This window comes from Belonocnema kinseyi, chromosome 7 (genome assembly GCF_010883055.1).
Source record: "Belonocnema kinseyi isolate 2016_QV_RU_SX_M_011 chromosome 7, B_treatae_v1, whole genome shotgun sequence".
Classification (NCBI taxonomy): domain Eukaryota; kingdom Metazoa; phylum Arthropoda; class Insecta; order Hymenoptera; family Cynipidae; genus Belonocnema; species Belonocnema kinseyi.
This window is the reverse complement of record NC_046663.1, coordinates 48,074,131-48,092,168: the sequence shown is the minus strand read 5'-3', so window position 1 is coordinate 48,092,168 and position 18,038 is coordinate 48,074,131. Positions and strand designations below refer to the sequence as shown.

Sequence of the window (18,038 nt, the reverse complement as noted above, 5' to 3'; positions counted from 1 at the left end):
GGAATTTTATTATTCGGGAATTTCCCAATTCGGAAATATCCCGAAAAATAAAATTCCCGAATAATAATATTTTCGAATACTCAAATTACAGAATTCTAAAATGCTCGAAAAATAAAATTCCCGAATAATATAATTACCGAATAGTTTAAAATATTACCGAATTGGAACATTACCAACAGTTTATAATATTTCCGCATTGGAAAATTCCCGACAAAAATTTGCCGAATTATAAAATATTCGAACTAGAAAATTCCCCAATTATTCAATTCCCGAATTTGAATAATTAAAAAAGAATTATAAATATAATTATTTGTTAAAAATACAGTAATCAAATATTTTTATAATAAAAAATTCTTTTTTAAGTTTAATGTTTCTAGAATTACTGTTTGCATTTAAAATAACAATGATTAAAAATAATTTATTTGTGGAGTTTTCTATTTCGGATATTTTATAATTCGGCAATTTTCTGCCGAAAATTTTATTATTCGGGAATTTTCAAATTCGGTAATATTATAGAAAGTCGGCAATTTTTTAATTCGGTAATATTATTGGACAATCGTCCCATTTTTTATGCCAAAAATTCGACTTTTTAAAGTTTAAAAATTTTCATTTGTAAACAAATTTGTCAATTAATTAATTTCATTTATTAAAAAAATCAGATATTAATTATGAATAACATATCATTTTTTAAATACTCGTGCCTTCTTCATGAAATCCTTTTTTTTTAGATTTTCTAAAACTAAATCAGAAATTTATTTATTCTTGTGAGACAATGATCTCCTGTTTTTCCAGATTTTAAAAATATATATTTTGAGGTATCTTCGGAGGCTTTTATGTCGAGACTTCGTCTTTTAAAAGTATTCAAATTTTCATTTAAAAAAATAAGAAGTTTTTCTCCTACAATTGAAAAATCGATCAATTCTTTATAAAGGAAAGTCTGCTTTTTTAAATATTTACTAGCATACCCAATCGCGCCCGTGCAGTTTCTTTGTTTGAGGGAAAAAATAATTGTTAAAACAAAGGAAACATTTTGACTATTTATTTTTTATTTAAGATTATTTGTATTTTGGGTTATGCAAATATAATTTTCTTAAAATTTTTGAGAAAATTCAAAAAGATTTTTGAAGATTTCAGATCAAAAACATCAGAATTCCAACTAATAAGTTGATTAATCTTTTTTCGTAAAAATTCTACTTTTAGGTTGAAAATTTGATTATTAATTTGAAAATTCAACTGTTTTCTTAAACGGTCACATCTCTTTAGTTGAAAATTGAAATGCTTTTTATTGAACATTCGCCTTTTTTAAGAGTAAAGTCATTTTTTTGGATTGAAAGTTCATCTTCAGGCAGAATCGTATTTTTGGTTTGAAAATTCAACCATTTGATGAATTTTTTTTAACGAAGTAGTTCAACTTTCAATCAAATAATAAAACAGTTGAATTCAATGAGAAACTACGAATTTTCGACAAAATAGTTGAAATCTTAACAAAAACGGATTCATTTTTAAATAAACAGTTGCATTTTTAGCCGCACAGAATGAAATTTCTACCAAATTGTATGAATTTTCAGCTATAAAATGAATTTTCAGCAAAAGAATTAAATTTTCAAACGAACAGGTGAATTTTAAACTAAAATGATGAATCTTAATCCAAAAAAATTTTTTTAACAAAGTAGTTCAACTTTTAACCAAATATTTGAATTATTAACAAAAAAGATCAGTTTTTCACCAAAGTTTTGAATTTTCAAATAAAAAAAAAAACAATATAGTTAAATTTTCAATCAAAAGGATAAAATTTCAATCAGAGGTGAGTTTTCAACGAAAAGTAAAGAATTTTTAACAACACAAACAGTTCGATTTTTAGTTTAAAACATTAATTTTCAAACAAAACAGACAATGAATTTACGGCAATATAATCAAAATGTTAAACAAAGAATTTTTTAACCAAATTTTCAACAAAAAAAAATTATTTTTAACATTCTCAACAAAAAATATAATAAATTTTTAACAATTCAAAAAGAGACAATTTCAGTTAAAAAGAATTAACTTTTGGCTAAAGAAATGAATCTTGAAAAAAGTGAAGTTTAAAAATTCAACTGCTTTGTTAAAAAGTCTCTTTTTTGGTGTAAAATTCTGTTTTTTGACTAAATGTTAATTTTTTTATTTGAAAAGTCTCCTATTATATTCTTGATTTTGAATTCATCTCTTTCAGTTAAAAATTCTATTATTTGTTCGAAAAAATTCGTCTTTTGTAATAGACAATTCGTCTTTTGAGATTGAAAATGCAGTTTTTGGTAGAAAAGTCATGTTGTATTATAGAAAATTCATCTTTTATAGTTGAAAATAATTTTTATTAATTGAAATGTCTCTCATCATATTTTTAGAGCAGAATTTATCACTTTTGGTAAAAATTTATACGTTTTGGTTGAAAATTTATTGTTAAAAATTCTAGTATTTTCTTAAAAACTCATATTTTTCGCTTGAAAGATAATTATTTTTATTTAAAAAATCTACTATTGTAATTTGGGTTCAAAATTCATCTATTATGCTAAACATTCGACTTTTTGTTTGAAAATTAAATTTTTTATTTAAAAATTTAAATATTCTCTTGAATAGTCATCTTTTTTATCGAAAATTCAACTTTTTCGTTGAGCATTCGCCTTTTTGTATTGAAAATTCTTCCTTTTGGATTGAAAACTGATCTTTTGGGAGAATTCATTTTTCTTTTTTGAAAATTCAACTTTCTTCTGAAAAAGTCGTATTTTTTGCTTGAAAATGCAACTGCTTTTGTTTAATGTTTATTGTGTTTTTGTCGGAAATTCATCTGTTTATTTAAAAATGGACTTTCCTACTAAAAATTCATCTTTTTTATTGAAAATTTCACTATTATGTTGAAAAATCAATATAGCTAATGTTATTTAAAAGTATTTATTTCCTATTTTCCTGAAAAATTACCCTATTTCTCCTATTTTGAGGGCATTTTGTGCTGTGCAGTCTAAAATCTGTTTTATAATAATTTACATTATATATTTTTCCTTGGAGTTCTAAAATGTTTAGTTTTTTTTTTTTTTGCAAAATTTATGGGAGATTTACCCCTACATGTTTTGCGTGGAATATTTTTTATTTCGTTCTTTGGTGAAAAACATTTAATATGTATGTTTGTATTTCAATATGATATGCAAAATTTTCGAGAAATAAATTTTTGAAAGTTTTTATACTTTTTATACTGAAAAATTGCCTAATAAATTAGGCATTTTTATAAACAAATAGAGATTCCTAAAAAAGGACCTTATTTTTTCATATTACATAAAATGTTTGAAATTTTTTTTATAAACTTTTTCAGTTATAAAAAAGTTTTAAAAATGTATTTCTCGAAAATTTTACATATCAGATTGAAATAAAAAAATACGTAATAAATATTTTTCAACAAAGAACGAAAAAAAATATTTCACGCAAAAAAATTGATTTCAGAATTCACAGCCCAAAATGCCCTCAACATAGAAGAAATAGGGTGATTTTTCAGGAAAATAGGGAATAAATACTTTCAAATAACATTAGTTATTTTGCTTTTTCAACAAAAACACAATAAACTTTTACCAAAAGCAGTTTGATTTTCAAGCAAAAAATACGACTTTTTAGAAGGCAGTTGAATTTTCAAAGAAGAAAAATAAATTCTACCAAAAGATGAATTTTCAATCCAAAAGAGTGAATTTTCTATCCAAAAAGGCGAATGCTCAACGAAAAATTTGATTTTTTGACAAAAAAGATTACTATTCTAGAGAATATTAAAATTCTAAAATAATAAATTTAATTTTCAAACAAAAAGTCGATTTTTTAGCCATAATAAATCAATTTTGAATCCAAATTACAATAGTAGATTTTTCAAATAAAAAGAATTATCTTTCAAGCGAAAAATGTGAGTTTTTAAGAAAATATTAGAATTTTAAAAAATAAATTTCCAACCAAATAGTATAAATTTTTAATAAAAGTGATGAATTCTGGTTTAAAAATATGATGAGAGACTTTTCAATTAAGGAAAATTATTTTCAATTATAAAAGATGAATTTTCAATAATAAAATATGACTTTTCCACTAAAAACTGCATTTTTAAATCCCAAAGGACGAATTGTCTATTACAAAAGACGAATTTTCTATAGAAAAAATTTTATTTTCTTCCACCACAGTGGCACTTTTTAGCAAAATAATTAAATTTTGAATAAAGCAATGAAATTTTCAAACAAATAGTAGAATTTTTAACTGAAAGAGATGAATTTAGAACCAAAGATATAATAGGAGACTTTTCAAATAAAAAACTAACATTCAGCCAAAAAAAATGAATTTTCAACCGAAAAAAGATTACTTTTTAACAAAGTAGTTGGATTTTTAAACAAAATTCATTTTTGTTGTTATTGAAGATTCATTTCTTTGGCTGAAAGTTAATTCTTTTGAACGAAAATCCCACTATTTGAATTGTTAAAAATTCGTCTTTGTGGTTGAATTTAACTGTTTTTTATTGAAAATTAAAATCCTGTTCAGTTGAAATATCTACTATTATATTTTTCATTGAGAATGTTAAAAAATAATTTTTTTGGTTGAAAAACTCTTTAGTTAACATTTTCATCATATTGCTGTAAATTCATTTTTTGTTGTTGAAAATTAATGGTTTAAACTAAAAATCGCACTATTTGTATTGTCAAAAATTCGTTACTTTTCGTTGAAAACTCACCTCTGATTGAAATTTCATCTTTTTGATTGAAAATTTAACTATATTGTTGGAATTTTGTTTGTGATAATAAAAGTTTTTTACTGAAAATTCAACTATTTCATTTTTGATTGAATATGCATTTTTTCAGTTGAAAATTCAAAACTTTGATAAAAAACTTATCTTTTTTTTGTTAATGATTCAAATATTTGGTTGAAAGTTGAACTATTTTGTTAAAGATTCGTCGTTTTTTTATTGAATTCAACTGTTTTATTATTCGATTGAAAGTTGATCTTTGTGAAAAAATGCATCAAATGGTTGAATTTTTAACCTGCAAAGATGATTCTTCAACCAAATGAGGAAATTTTCAACAAAAAAAAAATGTGTTAACCAAAAGCATTTGTATTTTCAAGCCAAAAATACTATTCAGCCAGAAGATGAATTTTCAATTCAAAAGGATGACTTTACTCTCCAAAAAGACGAATGTTCAATAAAAATCAATTCAATTTTCGACTAAAAAGATGTGAAAAATTGTTGAATTTTAAATAAATAATCAAATTTTCAACCTAAAAGTAGAATCTTTAACAAAACAAAAAAATTAATTCTGGACCAAAAATGTAATAGCTTCTACGAAAAACTTCTTATTTTTAAAAATTTGAAATTTTCTTGATAAATACTTTTTCAGTTATAAAAAATTTAAGACGATCACTTTTTTTAACACGATAACTTTAAAAAATGTATAATCCGAAAATCTTACATATTGTATTGAAATAAAAAAATACGTATTAAATATTTTTCAACAAAGAATAAAAAAAAAAGAAATATTTTACAGAAACAAAATTAGGGGTTAAATCTCAGTGGAATGACCCTTAAATATAATAAAGCAATTAGTTTGGAATAACAATTATCACAAGCGCTTCAAATTCAACCGGGGTGATTTTAACGTACAGTCTTGAAGACTTAAACAATAAAAAATTCAAAGCGTTTGGAGTTGAAATTTTTTTTGATAAAAAACAGTTTTATTTTATCAACTGTAAATATGAATAAATAATTTTTTAAATGGATCTGTACTTTAAGTATTAAAAATTGAACAATAATTGATTTGATAAAACGATTCTAAATCCTTTGCCAGTTAAAGAATTTCAAGATTCGTAATTAATTCGTAATTAAAGGCTTTTATTGAACTAAAAATATCGTTTCAGTCTAAATTATTCCATTTTTAACCCATTTAATTAAGAAATTTCGATTAAGAAAAAGGATAATTATTTAACATTTAGCAATATTTGACTTGTAATTTAAGAAGACTAAATTGAAGCTAAATATTTAAAAGTTAACAATTTGAAACTTAATTGTTTGACATACAAAGCTTTGAATTGTTAAAGTTTCGAAAAGCTTTTAATATTTTAATGTCATAATTTTTATTGTTTTACTTAATAAAAATTAATTTAAAACTTAAATTGATATCAAGTAATTAAAAACGAAGTTTGTGCAAAAAAAAAATTCAGAACTTCTAAACCTATTTTAAACTGATTAAAATTTTTCTTACAATTTTTAGAAAATCTTAATTTTTTTAAAATCTTTAAATTTTTTCCGGGTCGTTTTTAATAATATTGAAATTCTCTTGAAATCTTTTTGAATATTCTGTTAAAATAATTTTCCAAAATGAATCATTTTCAATTTTCCTAGTAATTTTAAGAAAATGTTTTTATTCGCTTGGAGCCTTTCACAATTCTTAAAGAGCCTCTAAATTTTTTGTAAACTGCAAAAATCTACATTTTGTTTTAAATTAGGTTATGAGTATTGGCACCGAAATTTCGTTTCTAAAAATAATACGAGTTCAATTGTTATTAAGAAATCCAAATTTTAAGGAAAATTTTTTTAAATTCGCAGGATTTTCTAAAATTTTTAGGACAAATTCAATTAATTTTTAAAGTTACTGAGAAGTTTTGAAAAAAATTTAAAAATAAAGCTAAATTTAAAAGAATTTAAAACTACTTCTAGATTTCTCAAGATTTTCAAATGCAATTTTAAAGTTTTTCAAGGATGCTTAAACGATTTTAAATAAAAATAATTTAAATTCTAATTCAAGAACTTTTAAGTCGAAAAATATTTAAATTTAAAAATATTTAATGTCATAAAATAACTGAACTGCATGAAGTTTGATCAATTATTTCCCAAAATCTATAGGCTCTGGTACAAACTTTCCAAAAATAAAAATGTCTTAGAATAAGTCAAAGAATATTCTTGAATTTTTTCAGATTTTTTAAAGCATTTTTTTGCAAATTTTTTATTTTTTGAAAAATAAAAAATTTTTTCTAAAAAATCTAAAAAAAAATTCATAGTATTCTATGGTTAATTTCAAGACATTTTTATTCCATGGAACTTTTTATTAAACTTTCGAGTTTTTGAGAAAAACCAAGATAATGGAAAAAAACAGGTTTTGTAACATTTTTGTATTTTATCCGCCATTTTTGAAGAAAAAACATATATATAAAATTGTTTTGTTAAAATTTAAGAATTTTGTGCACCGATGCTTGAAGAAATCTTAAGATATTAAAGCGTTTTATGTCTGAAAAAAAATTATAAAAATAAAAAATAAAACATTTTTCACTATTTTTGTATACAAAAGCCGCCATATTTAATTTTAAAGTCAAAATATTCGAATTTTGACCACGGATTCGAATTTAGCTCACCCAAAAACATAAGGAACAGTACTTTTGATCTATTTATTGTTTTATTATACCCATAAATTTTGCGGTCAAACTCATGTTATAAAATTGATAGCTTTGGTCGTTAATGAGTTAAACTTGAAATTATTCAGTTTGAAAAGTGTTAGTAACTGCCAGTTTATACTTGTAAATTATTGAACAATTCAATAGAAAATTTTTGAATTTAAAAACTTTGAAACTTCAATTTTAAAAGTTAAAAATTCAAGAGTTCCACTTTGAATGCTTTAGTTTGTTGTCTTTTTTTTTTTGTTGTTTTTTTTTTACTACCTCTACTTTTACTGCTTAGCTGTATATTTCGATTTTTAAAATTTTATTGACCGGAAAAATTATTTAGGAACCGAGAAAAAACCGGAAAATGACCGAGAATTTTGTTCTTTGATTAAAACGGTCAGCCTAAATAAAAATGACCGATAATTTTTCATTTTTAGAGTTGGAACGTTCGGCGGGTTTGTTGAGTACGGTGCAGAGAAAAAGGTTTCAAATTACACCTCGCTTTCAACTGCAGTTCGTGTCGGAGTACCGACGGGAGTTTCACTTAGAATTAGATTAAGTCGAGGATCTCAAAGCTACACCTTCCCGATTCATTTGTGTGACGAAATTTTCCCAGCTCCTGTTTTTTATGCAACAGTAGCTCCGCTGATTACATGGACGATAATTAAAAAGTTTATCATTGATCCCGTCGTAAAGGAGCAAAAAGAACGTAGTAAAGAGAAACAGAGGGAAATTAATAAATCCATGATGCTGGAAAAGCAAAAGGAAGCGAAAGCAGCCATTGAGTTGATGAAAGCGACTTTTAGTCGAATTAGATCCGAGGAAGAGCATCGAGGAGGAATAGTAATTACAAAAGCTCTATATGGAAGGTTGGTTTATCCACAGGATCGAGTTTTAGGAGAAGATCCGACAATTGGACTTAGAGACGAAGTCATTGATGTCACTATTCCATTGCAATGCTTGGTGAATGAATCTAAATTAGTTCTTCATAATGCAACTAAGGTAAATAAAAAAATAATAAAAATTTTTCAAAATCAATCAGGGTGTCTACTTAAATCGTGCAAAAAAAAATTTCCTGAAAATTTCAGGTTTTTTCCGTAATACGGTTTATTATAAATAATTTTTTTCGGTTTCTAGTAATTCAATTAATATGTTTAATTTAGAAAGCTTTTACAAATTGTATTAGAATATTGGTCAAAATATCTCAAGTGTGCTATTATTAAATCGATAGCATTACGTTTAAAGGTCGTATTTTTTGACAAAAAAAAATTAATTTCTTTTGAAAATTAATATTTTTTTAAAAATTTATCTTTTTGGTTGGAAATTAAAGTATGCCAGTTAAATATTCATCATTTATTTGAAAATTAATATTTTTGGCTGAACAGAAAACTACTTGGTTAAAAGTTAAACTCTTTTTGGTTTAAAATTCATCTATTCCAGTATTTTCTTATGGAAAATCAATTCTTTCGATGGAAAATTGAATTATTACATTTTTTGGTTGAAAACTGATCTATCTTTTTACGTTAAAAATTCAAATATTTTGTTGAAATTTGTTCTTTTCCAGTTGAAAATTCAACTATTTGGTTGAGAATTCATATCTTTTATGGTGAAAAATTAATCTTTTTGTTTAGAAATTCCACTTTTTGATTTAAAAATCATTTATTTCAGTTGAAGATTCATTATTTTAATGGAAAATTTATCACTTTGACGGAAATTTTTCTTGTGGAAAATTAATTTTTATAATTAACTGTTACATTTTTGGCTAAAACTGATTTTTTTTTGTTCATAATGCTACTATTTGGTTAAAAATGCATCTTTTTGGTTTAAAATTGATCTATTCCATTTTTTAAAATTAAAAATTAATTTCTTCGTGTGAAAATTTAACTATCTCATTTTTTGTTAAAAACTGTTCTTTTTTTTGTTCAAAATTCAACTATTTTATTGAGAATTGTTCTTCTTTAGTTAAAAATTCAACTATTTAGTTGAGAATTCATACATTTTATTGAAAAATCGTTTTTTACAATCAAAAATAATAATAAATAATTTTTTAAATTAATTTTTTATCATTTCAGTTGACAATTCATGCATTATATTTGAAAATCGTATTTTTTTGTAAAAAAATTAATCTCTTGAAAATTGTTCTTTTAAAATTCATCTTTTTGGTTGAAAATAAAAGTATGTCAGTTAATTGCATATTCCATTATTTTAGATTAAAGTTGATCTCGTTGCTTGAAAATTAATTTTTTCAACTAAAAATTTAACTATTCAATTTTTGGTTGAAAAATGATTTTTTTCTAGTCGAAAATTCGTCTTTTTTGGTAGAAATTAATTTTCTTGATTGAAAATTGAATTATCCTAATTAAAGATTCATCACTTTAGTCAAAAATTAATCTTTTTGGTTTAAACTTCAACCATTCCAATAGAAGATTCATCATTTCAGTTAAAAAATCCTCACTTTGTTTGAAAATGTAACTTTTTTTCTTTTTGCTTTGAAAATTATTTTGTTTCAACTGAAAATATAACTAGTTCTTTTTTGGTTGACAATTTATCTTTTTTAATACGAAATTCATGTATTTTGTTGAAAATTCAATTTTTTTTATCGAAATTAATCCTCTTGTTTGAAAACTCAACTACCCAGATACAAATGCATCATTCCAGTTAAAAATTCATCTTTTTAATTTAAAATTTAATTACTCCAGTTTAGGATTCACCATTTTAGTTTAAAATTGAACTAATTGGTTGAAAATGTGAATTTTTTAGTTAAAAATCCAAGTATTTCGTTAAAATTGATGTATTTGGTAAAAAAAATCGTCTTTTTTTGGTAGAAATTATGCTTCTTGTTTGAAAATTCATCTTTTTGGTTCAAATTTGAAGTATTTCAGTTAAATATCCTTTTTTTTTGTTCAAAATAAAACTATTTAGTTGAAAGTTAAAGTCTTTTGTTAAAAAATCATTTGTTCTCGAGAGATTCATCACTTTAGTTTAAAATAAATAACTTTGTTTAAAAATGTTTTTTTTTCGGTTGAAAATTATTATTTTATTTTCTAAAAATGTAAAAACTCCATCATTTCTGTCAAATATTCATCATTTCAGATAAGTTCATTTGTTTGATTTAAAATTAAACTAATCCAGTAAGATTCATCATTTTAGTTTAAATGAAAATTTAACTATTCCATTTTTGGTTGAAAATTGACCTTTCTAGTTCAAAATTCATCAATTTGATTGAAAAACGATCTTTCTTGGTTGAAAACTCAACTATTGGGAGAAGAGTTCATGTATTTTATTGGAAAATCGTATTTTATGGCAAAAAAATTCATCTTTTTAGTTGAAAATTGAAGTATTCCAGTTAAACAATCATCATTTTCGTTTAAAATTCATCTTTTCGGGTAAAAATAAAATTACTTGGTTCAAACTTAAACTCTTTTGTTAAAAATTTACCTTTTTGATTTAAAAATAATTTTTTTCCTTAATGTTTCATCATTTTAGTTGAAATTTCATCACAGTGGCTGCAAATTTTTATTGTAGAAATTTTTTTTTTATAACTGAAAATTTAACTGTTCCATTTTTGTCTAAAAACTGATCTTTTTTGCTTCAAAATTCAACTATTTGGTTGAAAATTGATTCTTTTCAGTTTACAATTCATGCATTACGTTTAAAAATCGTATTTTTTGGTAACAAATTAATCTATTTGAAAATTAATATTTTTAGTTGAACAGAAAACTAATTGTTTTAAAGTTAAACACTTTTGTTAAGAAATGATCTGTTTGGATTAAAATTCAACTATTTGGTTGAAAATTCATATATTTTATTAAAAATCGTGTTTTATGATAAAAAATATTTCTTTTTTTTTCATTAATCTTGTTTAAAAATTTCTTTTTTTGGTTTAAAAATAATATAACTGTTACATTTTTGGCTAAAACTGATCTATTTTGGTTCATAATTCCACTATTTGGTTAAAAATTCTTCTTTTTGACTTAAAATTCATCTATTTCAGTTTTTTAATTAAAAATTGATTTTTTCGTTTGAAAATTTAACTATTCCATTTTTGGTTAGAAATTGATCTTTTTTTGTTCAAGGTTCAACTATCTTGTTAAAAGTTATTGTTATTTGGTTGAAAATTCAACTACTTGGTTGAGAATTTATACATTTTATTAAAGAATCGTCTTTTACGATAAAAAATTAAGCTTTTTGTTTAAAAATTAATCTTCTTGTTTAAAAATTTATATTTTTGGATGAAAATTCAAGTATTCCAGTTAAATGTACATTATTGTAGTTGAAAATTCGTTTTTCTGGTTGAAAATAAAACTACGTGTTTCAAACTTAAACTCTTTTGTTAAAAATTTATCTTTTTGGTTTAAAAATTATATATTTCAGTTGAAGATTTATTATTTTAGTGGAAAATGTATCATTTTGGCTAAAATTTTTTTGGGTGGAAAATTAATTTTTATTATTAACTGTTACATTTTTGGTTAAAACTGATCTATTTTGGTTCATAATTCAACTATTTGGTTAAAAATTTATCTTTTTGGTTTAAAATTCATCTATTCCATTTTTTTATTGAAAATTAATTTTTTCGATTGAAAATTTAACTATTCCATTTTTGGTTAAAAACTGATATTTTTTTGTTCAAAATTCAACTATTTAGTTTAAAATTTTTCTTGCAAATGCAATACTTGTATTTCAAATGTGAGGAATTGTGAGCGATTCAAATTGAATTTAATATAGCGACCACATTAATTTTACACAAATATGCACTGAACTTTAAGCATAAGAAGATAAAATCAAGTTTTTTTTATTATTATTTATGGTTGATTCTGAATCAATCTATTTTCCAAAAAGGAAAAAAAATAATGCAGAAAATTAACGCATATCTAACATTGCTAAAAGAAAAATTTATTCTAATTACATAAATTTACATAAAAAGACTTCTTTTAAGAAATTGAAGTGAAATTATTTAGACTTAATTAAAAGAACTCTTAAAATATTCATAAGCAAATCCTGAAGATTGGAACGAATCATGAGTTTAGTGTCTCTATTTTAAAATTCTTATTTAAAATTTAAAATTAATCTATTTAATTGTGAATAATTTTATACAGAATAATTATTCAAATTGACGGTCTTTAGAGACGAATTTAAGAAATGATTTATTTTATTTTTAGTATTATTTGAACATTCAATTAATATATAGTGCTAATATATTTAAAAATATAGGATCAAAATAACTCCCCTAAAATATTTTTGAACAAAATTAATTTTTTTTTAAGTTATTAACAATCAAAGTTCTTGATAATTTTTTTCAAAAATGGATCATTCGCGAACGGTTCATCGAAATTCAATAATTGAGTTATGAGAATTTTTGTTACGAAGTATATTTTACGCTATAAAATTGTTCGGTAGTAAAAAAACAGTTTTTTATTGTTTAAATAATCGTTTGTTTCAAACAATTGGAAATTAATTAAACTTCTCCGCCTGTGAAAGAATTATTCCTTGTGCTAATAGATTCTATAATCGCTTCCGAAAAATTTGTAAAAAAAAAAGTTTTTATTTTGCAGTAGTTAAAAATTATTGATATTTTGTGACCACGCAACCTATTAGTTGAATTATAAACCAAAATAGATGAATTTTCAATTAAAAAAATTCACCTTTTTTGGTTTAAAAATTCAACTAATAGGTTGAATGTTTGAACCGATTTGTTAAAAAAATACTTTTTTGGTAAAAAATTAATCTTCTTGGTTGAAAATTTCACTATGCTTTGTTCAAGATTAAACTATTTTATTAAAAATTTAGTTTTTGTGTTGAAGCTACATTATTTCAGTGAAAAATTCATCTTTTTATTGGAAAAATTAATTTTTTGGCTGACATTTTTTTTTATTAATAACTCACCTTTTCAATAATAATTTGACTATTTAATTTTTTTTTAAATTCACATGTTTTGATTGAAAATTCAACTACTTGATTGAATAACTTAACCACTCTTTTAAAACAAAACTTTTGGTTGAACATTCATTTCTGGGATTGAAAATTCATCTACGCTTAATTGAAAATTACACCACCTTATTCTTTTTTAGTAGAAAATTAATATTCTTGATTGAAAATTCATCTTTTTGATCAAAAAATAACTATAACTGGTAGAAAGTTGAACGGCTTGATCAAAAATGCATTTTTTTAAACATTTATCATTTCAGTTTAAAATTCGTTTCATATTGTTTCCCTATTTCTTGGCTTAAAGTTGATCCACTTTATTAAAAACTTCATTTTTTTTAATGATGCATCATTCTTTCAATTGAAAATTCGTATATTTTGCGGAAAAATGAACTATTTTGATAATATTATTTTTTTTTAAATTAATCCTTTTAACGGAAAACGTAACCATTCAATTTTTGGTTAAAAAACGATTTTTTTCAGTTGATAATGGATCTATTTTGTTGAAAATCCATCTTTTTAATAGAAAATTAATCTTCTTGGTTGAAAATCCATCTTTTTGATTAAAAAATTGACTATACCTTGTAGAAAGTTGAACCACTTGATTAAAAGTTCATTTTTTCAGGAACATTGATAATTTTAGTTGAAAATTCGTTTCAAATTAAACTTAATATAATACACGGAATAAGTTTATTCAAAGTAATTTATTTTTCAATTATTCCCCTATTTCTTGGTTGATAGTTGATCCACAATATTTAAAAAAAGAATTTTTTTAATGTAGCTTTATTTTTTTTGTTTGTTAAAAATTCATCTATTTTGTGGAAAAGTGAACAATTTTGATAATATTAAAAAAAAATGTTAAAAAATGTTTTTTTTACTACTGAACAATAATTAATCGTAAAATATACTTCGTAACAAAAATTTTCATAACTCAATTATTGAATTTCGATGAACCGTTTGCGAGTTATCAATTTTTGAAAAAAAAGAATGATCAAGAACTTTGATTGTTAATAACTTTTTAAGAAATTAATTTTTTGCAAATATATTTTACGGGAGTTATTTTGATATAAAAACAAATCGAAAACGGTATAAATTGATTAAAAATAGAACTATCGATTTAAAAGTGGCACACTTGAGATATTTTTACCCATATATTTTTAAACATATTAGCACTATATTTTAATTAAGTATTAACTAAATAGTTGAATTATGAACCAAAACAGATCAGTTTTAACCAAAAATGTAACAGTTAATTATAAAAATTAATTTTCCGTACAAAAAAATGTCAGCTAAAGTGATACATTTTCCACTAAAATAATGAATCTTCAACTGAAATATATAATTTTTAAAGCAAAAAGATAAATTTGTAACAAAAGATTTTAAGTTTGAACCAAGTAGTTTTAATTTCAACCAGAAATACGAATTTTCAACTACAATGATAAACGCTTAATTTTTTATCGTAAAAGACGATTTTTCATTGCAATGTGCGATTTCTCAACCAGATGGTTGAATTTTCAACTAAATACGAACAACTTTCAACAAAATAGTTGAATTTTAAACAAAAAAAAGATAAGTTTTTAACCAAAAATGGAATACTTAAATTTTCAATCGAAAAAATTAATTAAAAAATTTTTTAAACGGGAATAGATGAATTTTAAACCAAAAAGATCCATTTTTAATCAAATAGTTGAATTATGAACCAAAATAGATCAGTTTTAACCAGAAATGTAACAGTTAATTATAAAAATTAATTTTCCCCACAAAAAAATATCAGCGAAAGTGATACATTTTTCACTAAAATAATGAATCTTTAACTGGAATATTTCATTTTTAAACCAAAAAGATAAATTTATGAACAAAAAGATTAATTTAAAACGAAAGGATTAATTTTTTATCATAAAAGACGATTTTTTCATAAAATATATGAATTGTCAACCAAATAGTTGAATTTTCAAGTAAAAAAATCAATTTTCAACTAAATAGTTAAAATTTTCAGTTTCAAAAATTAATTTTTCACAATAAAAATTTGCAGCCAATGTGATGAATTTTCAACTGAAATCATGAAACATTACGGAAAAACATTGTTAAATCAAAAAGGTAAATTTTTAACAAAAGAGTTTAAGTTTGAACCAAGTAGTTTTATTTTTACCCAAAAAGATGAATTTTCAATTAAAATGATGAATGTTTAACTGGAATACTTGAATTTTCAACTAATCGGTTTTCAATCAAATTGATGAATTTTGAATTAGAAAGGTCAATTTTCAACCAAAAATGGAATAGTTAAATTTTCATTTAAACTAAAATGATGAATCTTTAACTGGATTAGTTTAATTTTAAATCAAAAAAATGAATTTATCTGAAATGATGAATATTTGACAGAAATGATGGAATTTTTACATTTTCAGTTAATAAAATAATAATTTTCAACCGAAAAAAAAAACGTTTTTAAACAAAGTTATGTATTTTAAACTAAAGTGATGAATCATTCGAGAACAAATGAGTTTTTAACAAAAGAGTTTATCTTTCAACTAAATAGTGTTATTTTTAACAAAAAAAGGATATTTAACTGAAATACTTGAAATTTTAACCAAAAAGATGAATTTTCAAACAAGAAGATTAATCTTCTACCAAAAAGACGATTTTTAACCAAATACATCAATTTTAACGAAATACTTTGATTTTTAACTAAAAAATTCACATTTTCAAACAATTAGTTCAATTTTAAACTAAAATGGTGAATCTTCAATTGGTGTAATTGAATTTTAAACTAAAAAGATGAATTTTTAACTGGAATGATGAATCTTTAATTAGAATAATTGAATCTTCAACCAAAAGGATGAATTTTCAATGAAGAAAATTAATTTATACCAAAGAAGACGAATTTTCGACTAGAAAAAATCATTTTTCAACTAAAAATTGAATAGTTAAATTTTTAGTTGAAAAAATTAATTTTTAAGCAAAGAGATCAACTTTAATCTAAAATAATGGAATATGCAACTGGAGTAATTAAATTTTCAGTTAAAAAATTAATTTTAATACGAGAAAAAAAAATTTCAATAAAGTTATAGTTGAATTTTCAGTCAAAGAATTGATAAATATTTTTAAAGATAGCGCATATTTCAACCAAAGAGATAAATTTTCAATGAAAGTTATGAATCTCCAACCAAATAAATGAATTGTTAACAAATGAACTTAACTTTCGAGCAATAATTAACTTTTCATTCCAAAAAAGATAAATTCTGAACGAAAAAATGTAAAAGTTGATATTCCAACCGAAAAAAATTAATTTATATTCAGAAACAGTTGAATTCAACTAGAAACGATTTTTCAACAGAAGAGTTTTCAACCAAGAAGATTAAATTTCAAACAACAAAAAAAAACGAATGTTCGCAAAATAGTTGAATACAGTAATATAAAGATACTTTTGTAAATAAAAACCCATTATTATTCAATTTTATGTTGCATTTATAGGAAAAGAGCGCTCTCGAAAAAAAATTCCCTAACATTAAACAAAATCCCTGGCATTTCCAGCCTTTTGCAGGTATATAAAAATCCCCTAGCAATTCCACTAGACACCCTGTCAATGTTCATAATTATAAAAAATGTAAATGTTTTTTTTTGTTTAACAGAGTCAGCTCCCAGGATTTTTTGATCCGTGCGTCGGGGAAGATAAGCAGTTACTTGTGCAATATTTATTTCACGCACAAATTCATGAATGTATTATTAAGGACAATGAACCTTTGAGGATACCAAAACAATGTAAACTCTTTTTCTATTGATCCTTCTGCGATAATCGTTAATTTAGGGTGGCCATTTTAATCGGGGATAAATAATTCCGGTCTTTTCTTCCATTTTTGAAAAAAGTCCTCCCTTCTAAATCTAAAAATCTTAAAAATATAAAAAATTAATTCTTCCAATTAAAAAAGAATGGAAAATATAAATTTCCTCTCTTCAAACTCAATAAATGTGTTCAAAATAAAATATCCTTCTTCGAATTCATAAAATATTGAAAAGCAAAATTTCCTCCTTTCCTAGTCGGTACAAAATTTTTAAAACAGGAAAATGTTACTCTTACAATTTCGAATAAATTTCAAATCGAAAATTTCTTCCTTCCAACTCAATAGAAATAAAAATTTTTTTTAATTGCCCTTTACCAATTCTGACAGAAGATGGAAAATAAAAGGTTTTATCTTTAACTCAATAAAAATGCTAAAAAATCTTCCAATTCCGAAAAAAATAAATATCCAGTATTTCCTCCCTTCTAAATCTATAAAAATCTTTAAAATAATTTCCCTCTTCCAATTCCTGAAAAAATTAAAAAACCTAAATTTCCTCCTTTCCAGTTCAATAAAAGTGTTCAGAATAAAAAAAAATCATCCTTGAAGATTCATAATATATTGAAAAAAATTGCATCCTTTCAACTCGAGAAAAATCTTCAAAATATGAAATATGCCTCTGCCATTTAAAAAAAATCTTTATTTTAAACTCAATAAAATGTTTAAAAAATGTGTCTTTCAGTTAAAAAAAAATTGAAACCCAAAATTTCCTCTCTTCCAACCCGGTAAAAATCTTTAACCAGAACAATGTTTCTCTTCCAATTTAGAAAAAATAACTAAAATTTGTTCACTTTTAACTCTATAAAAATCTTAAAAATCAAAGAATCCAACTCGATTATATATTTTTTAAAAATTGTTCTC

The 18,038-nt window shown here is 23.2% G+C and overlaps 1 protein-coding gene across 1 annotated transcript in view; it reads left to right on the top strand.

The window, feature by feature from the left end:
* LOC117176441 (dnaJ homolog subfamily C member 11-like) overlaps window positions 1–18,038 on the top strand; it is a 30,600-nt gene that overhangs the window by 10,986 nt on the left and 1,576 nt on the right. The window contains exons 3-5 of the mRNA XM_033366681.1: window positions 3,469–3,508; window positions 7,857–8,421; window positions 16,971–17,100. Coding sequence (XP_033222572.1) covers window positions 3,469–3,508; window positions 7,857–8,421; window positions 16,971–17,100 — 735 coding nt within the window. The remainder of the gene's footprint in view (window positions 1–3,468; window positions 3,509–7,856; window positions 8,422–16,970; window positions 17,101–18,038) is intronic.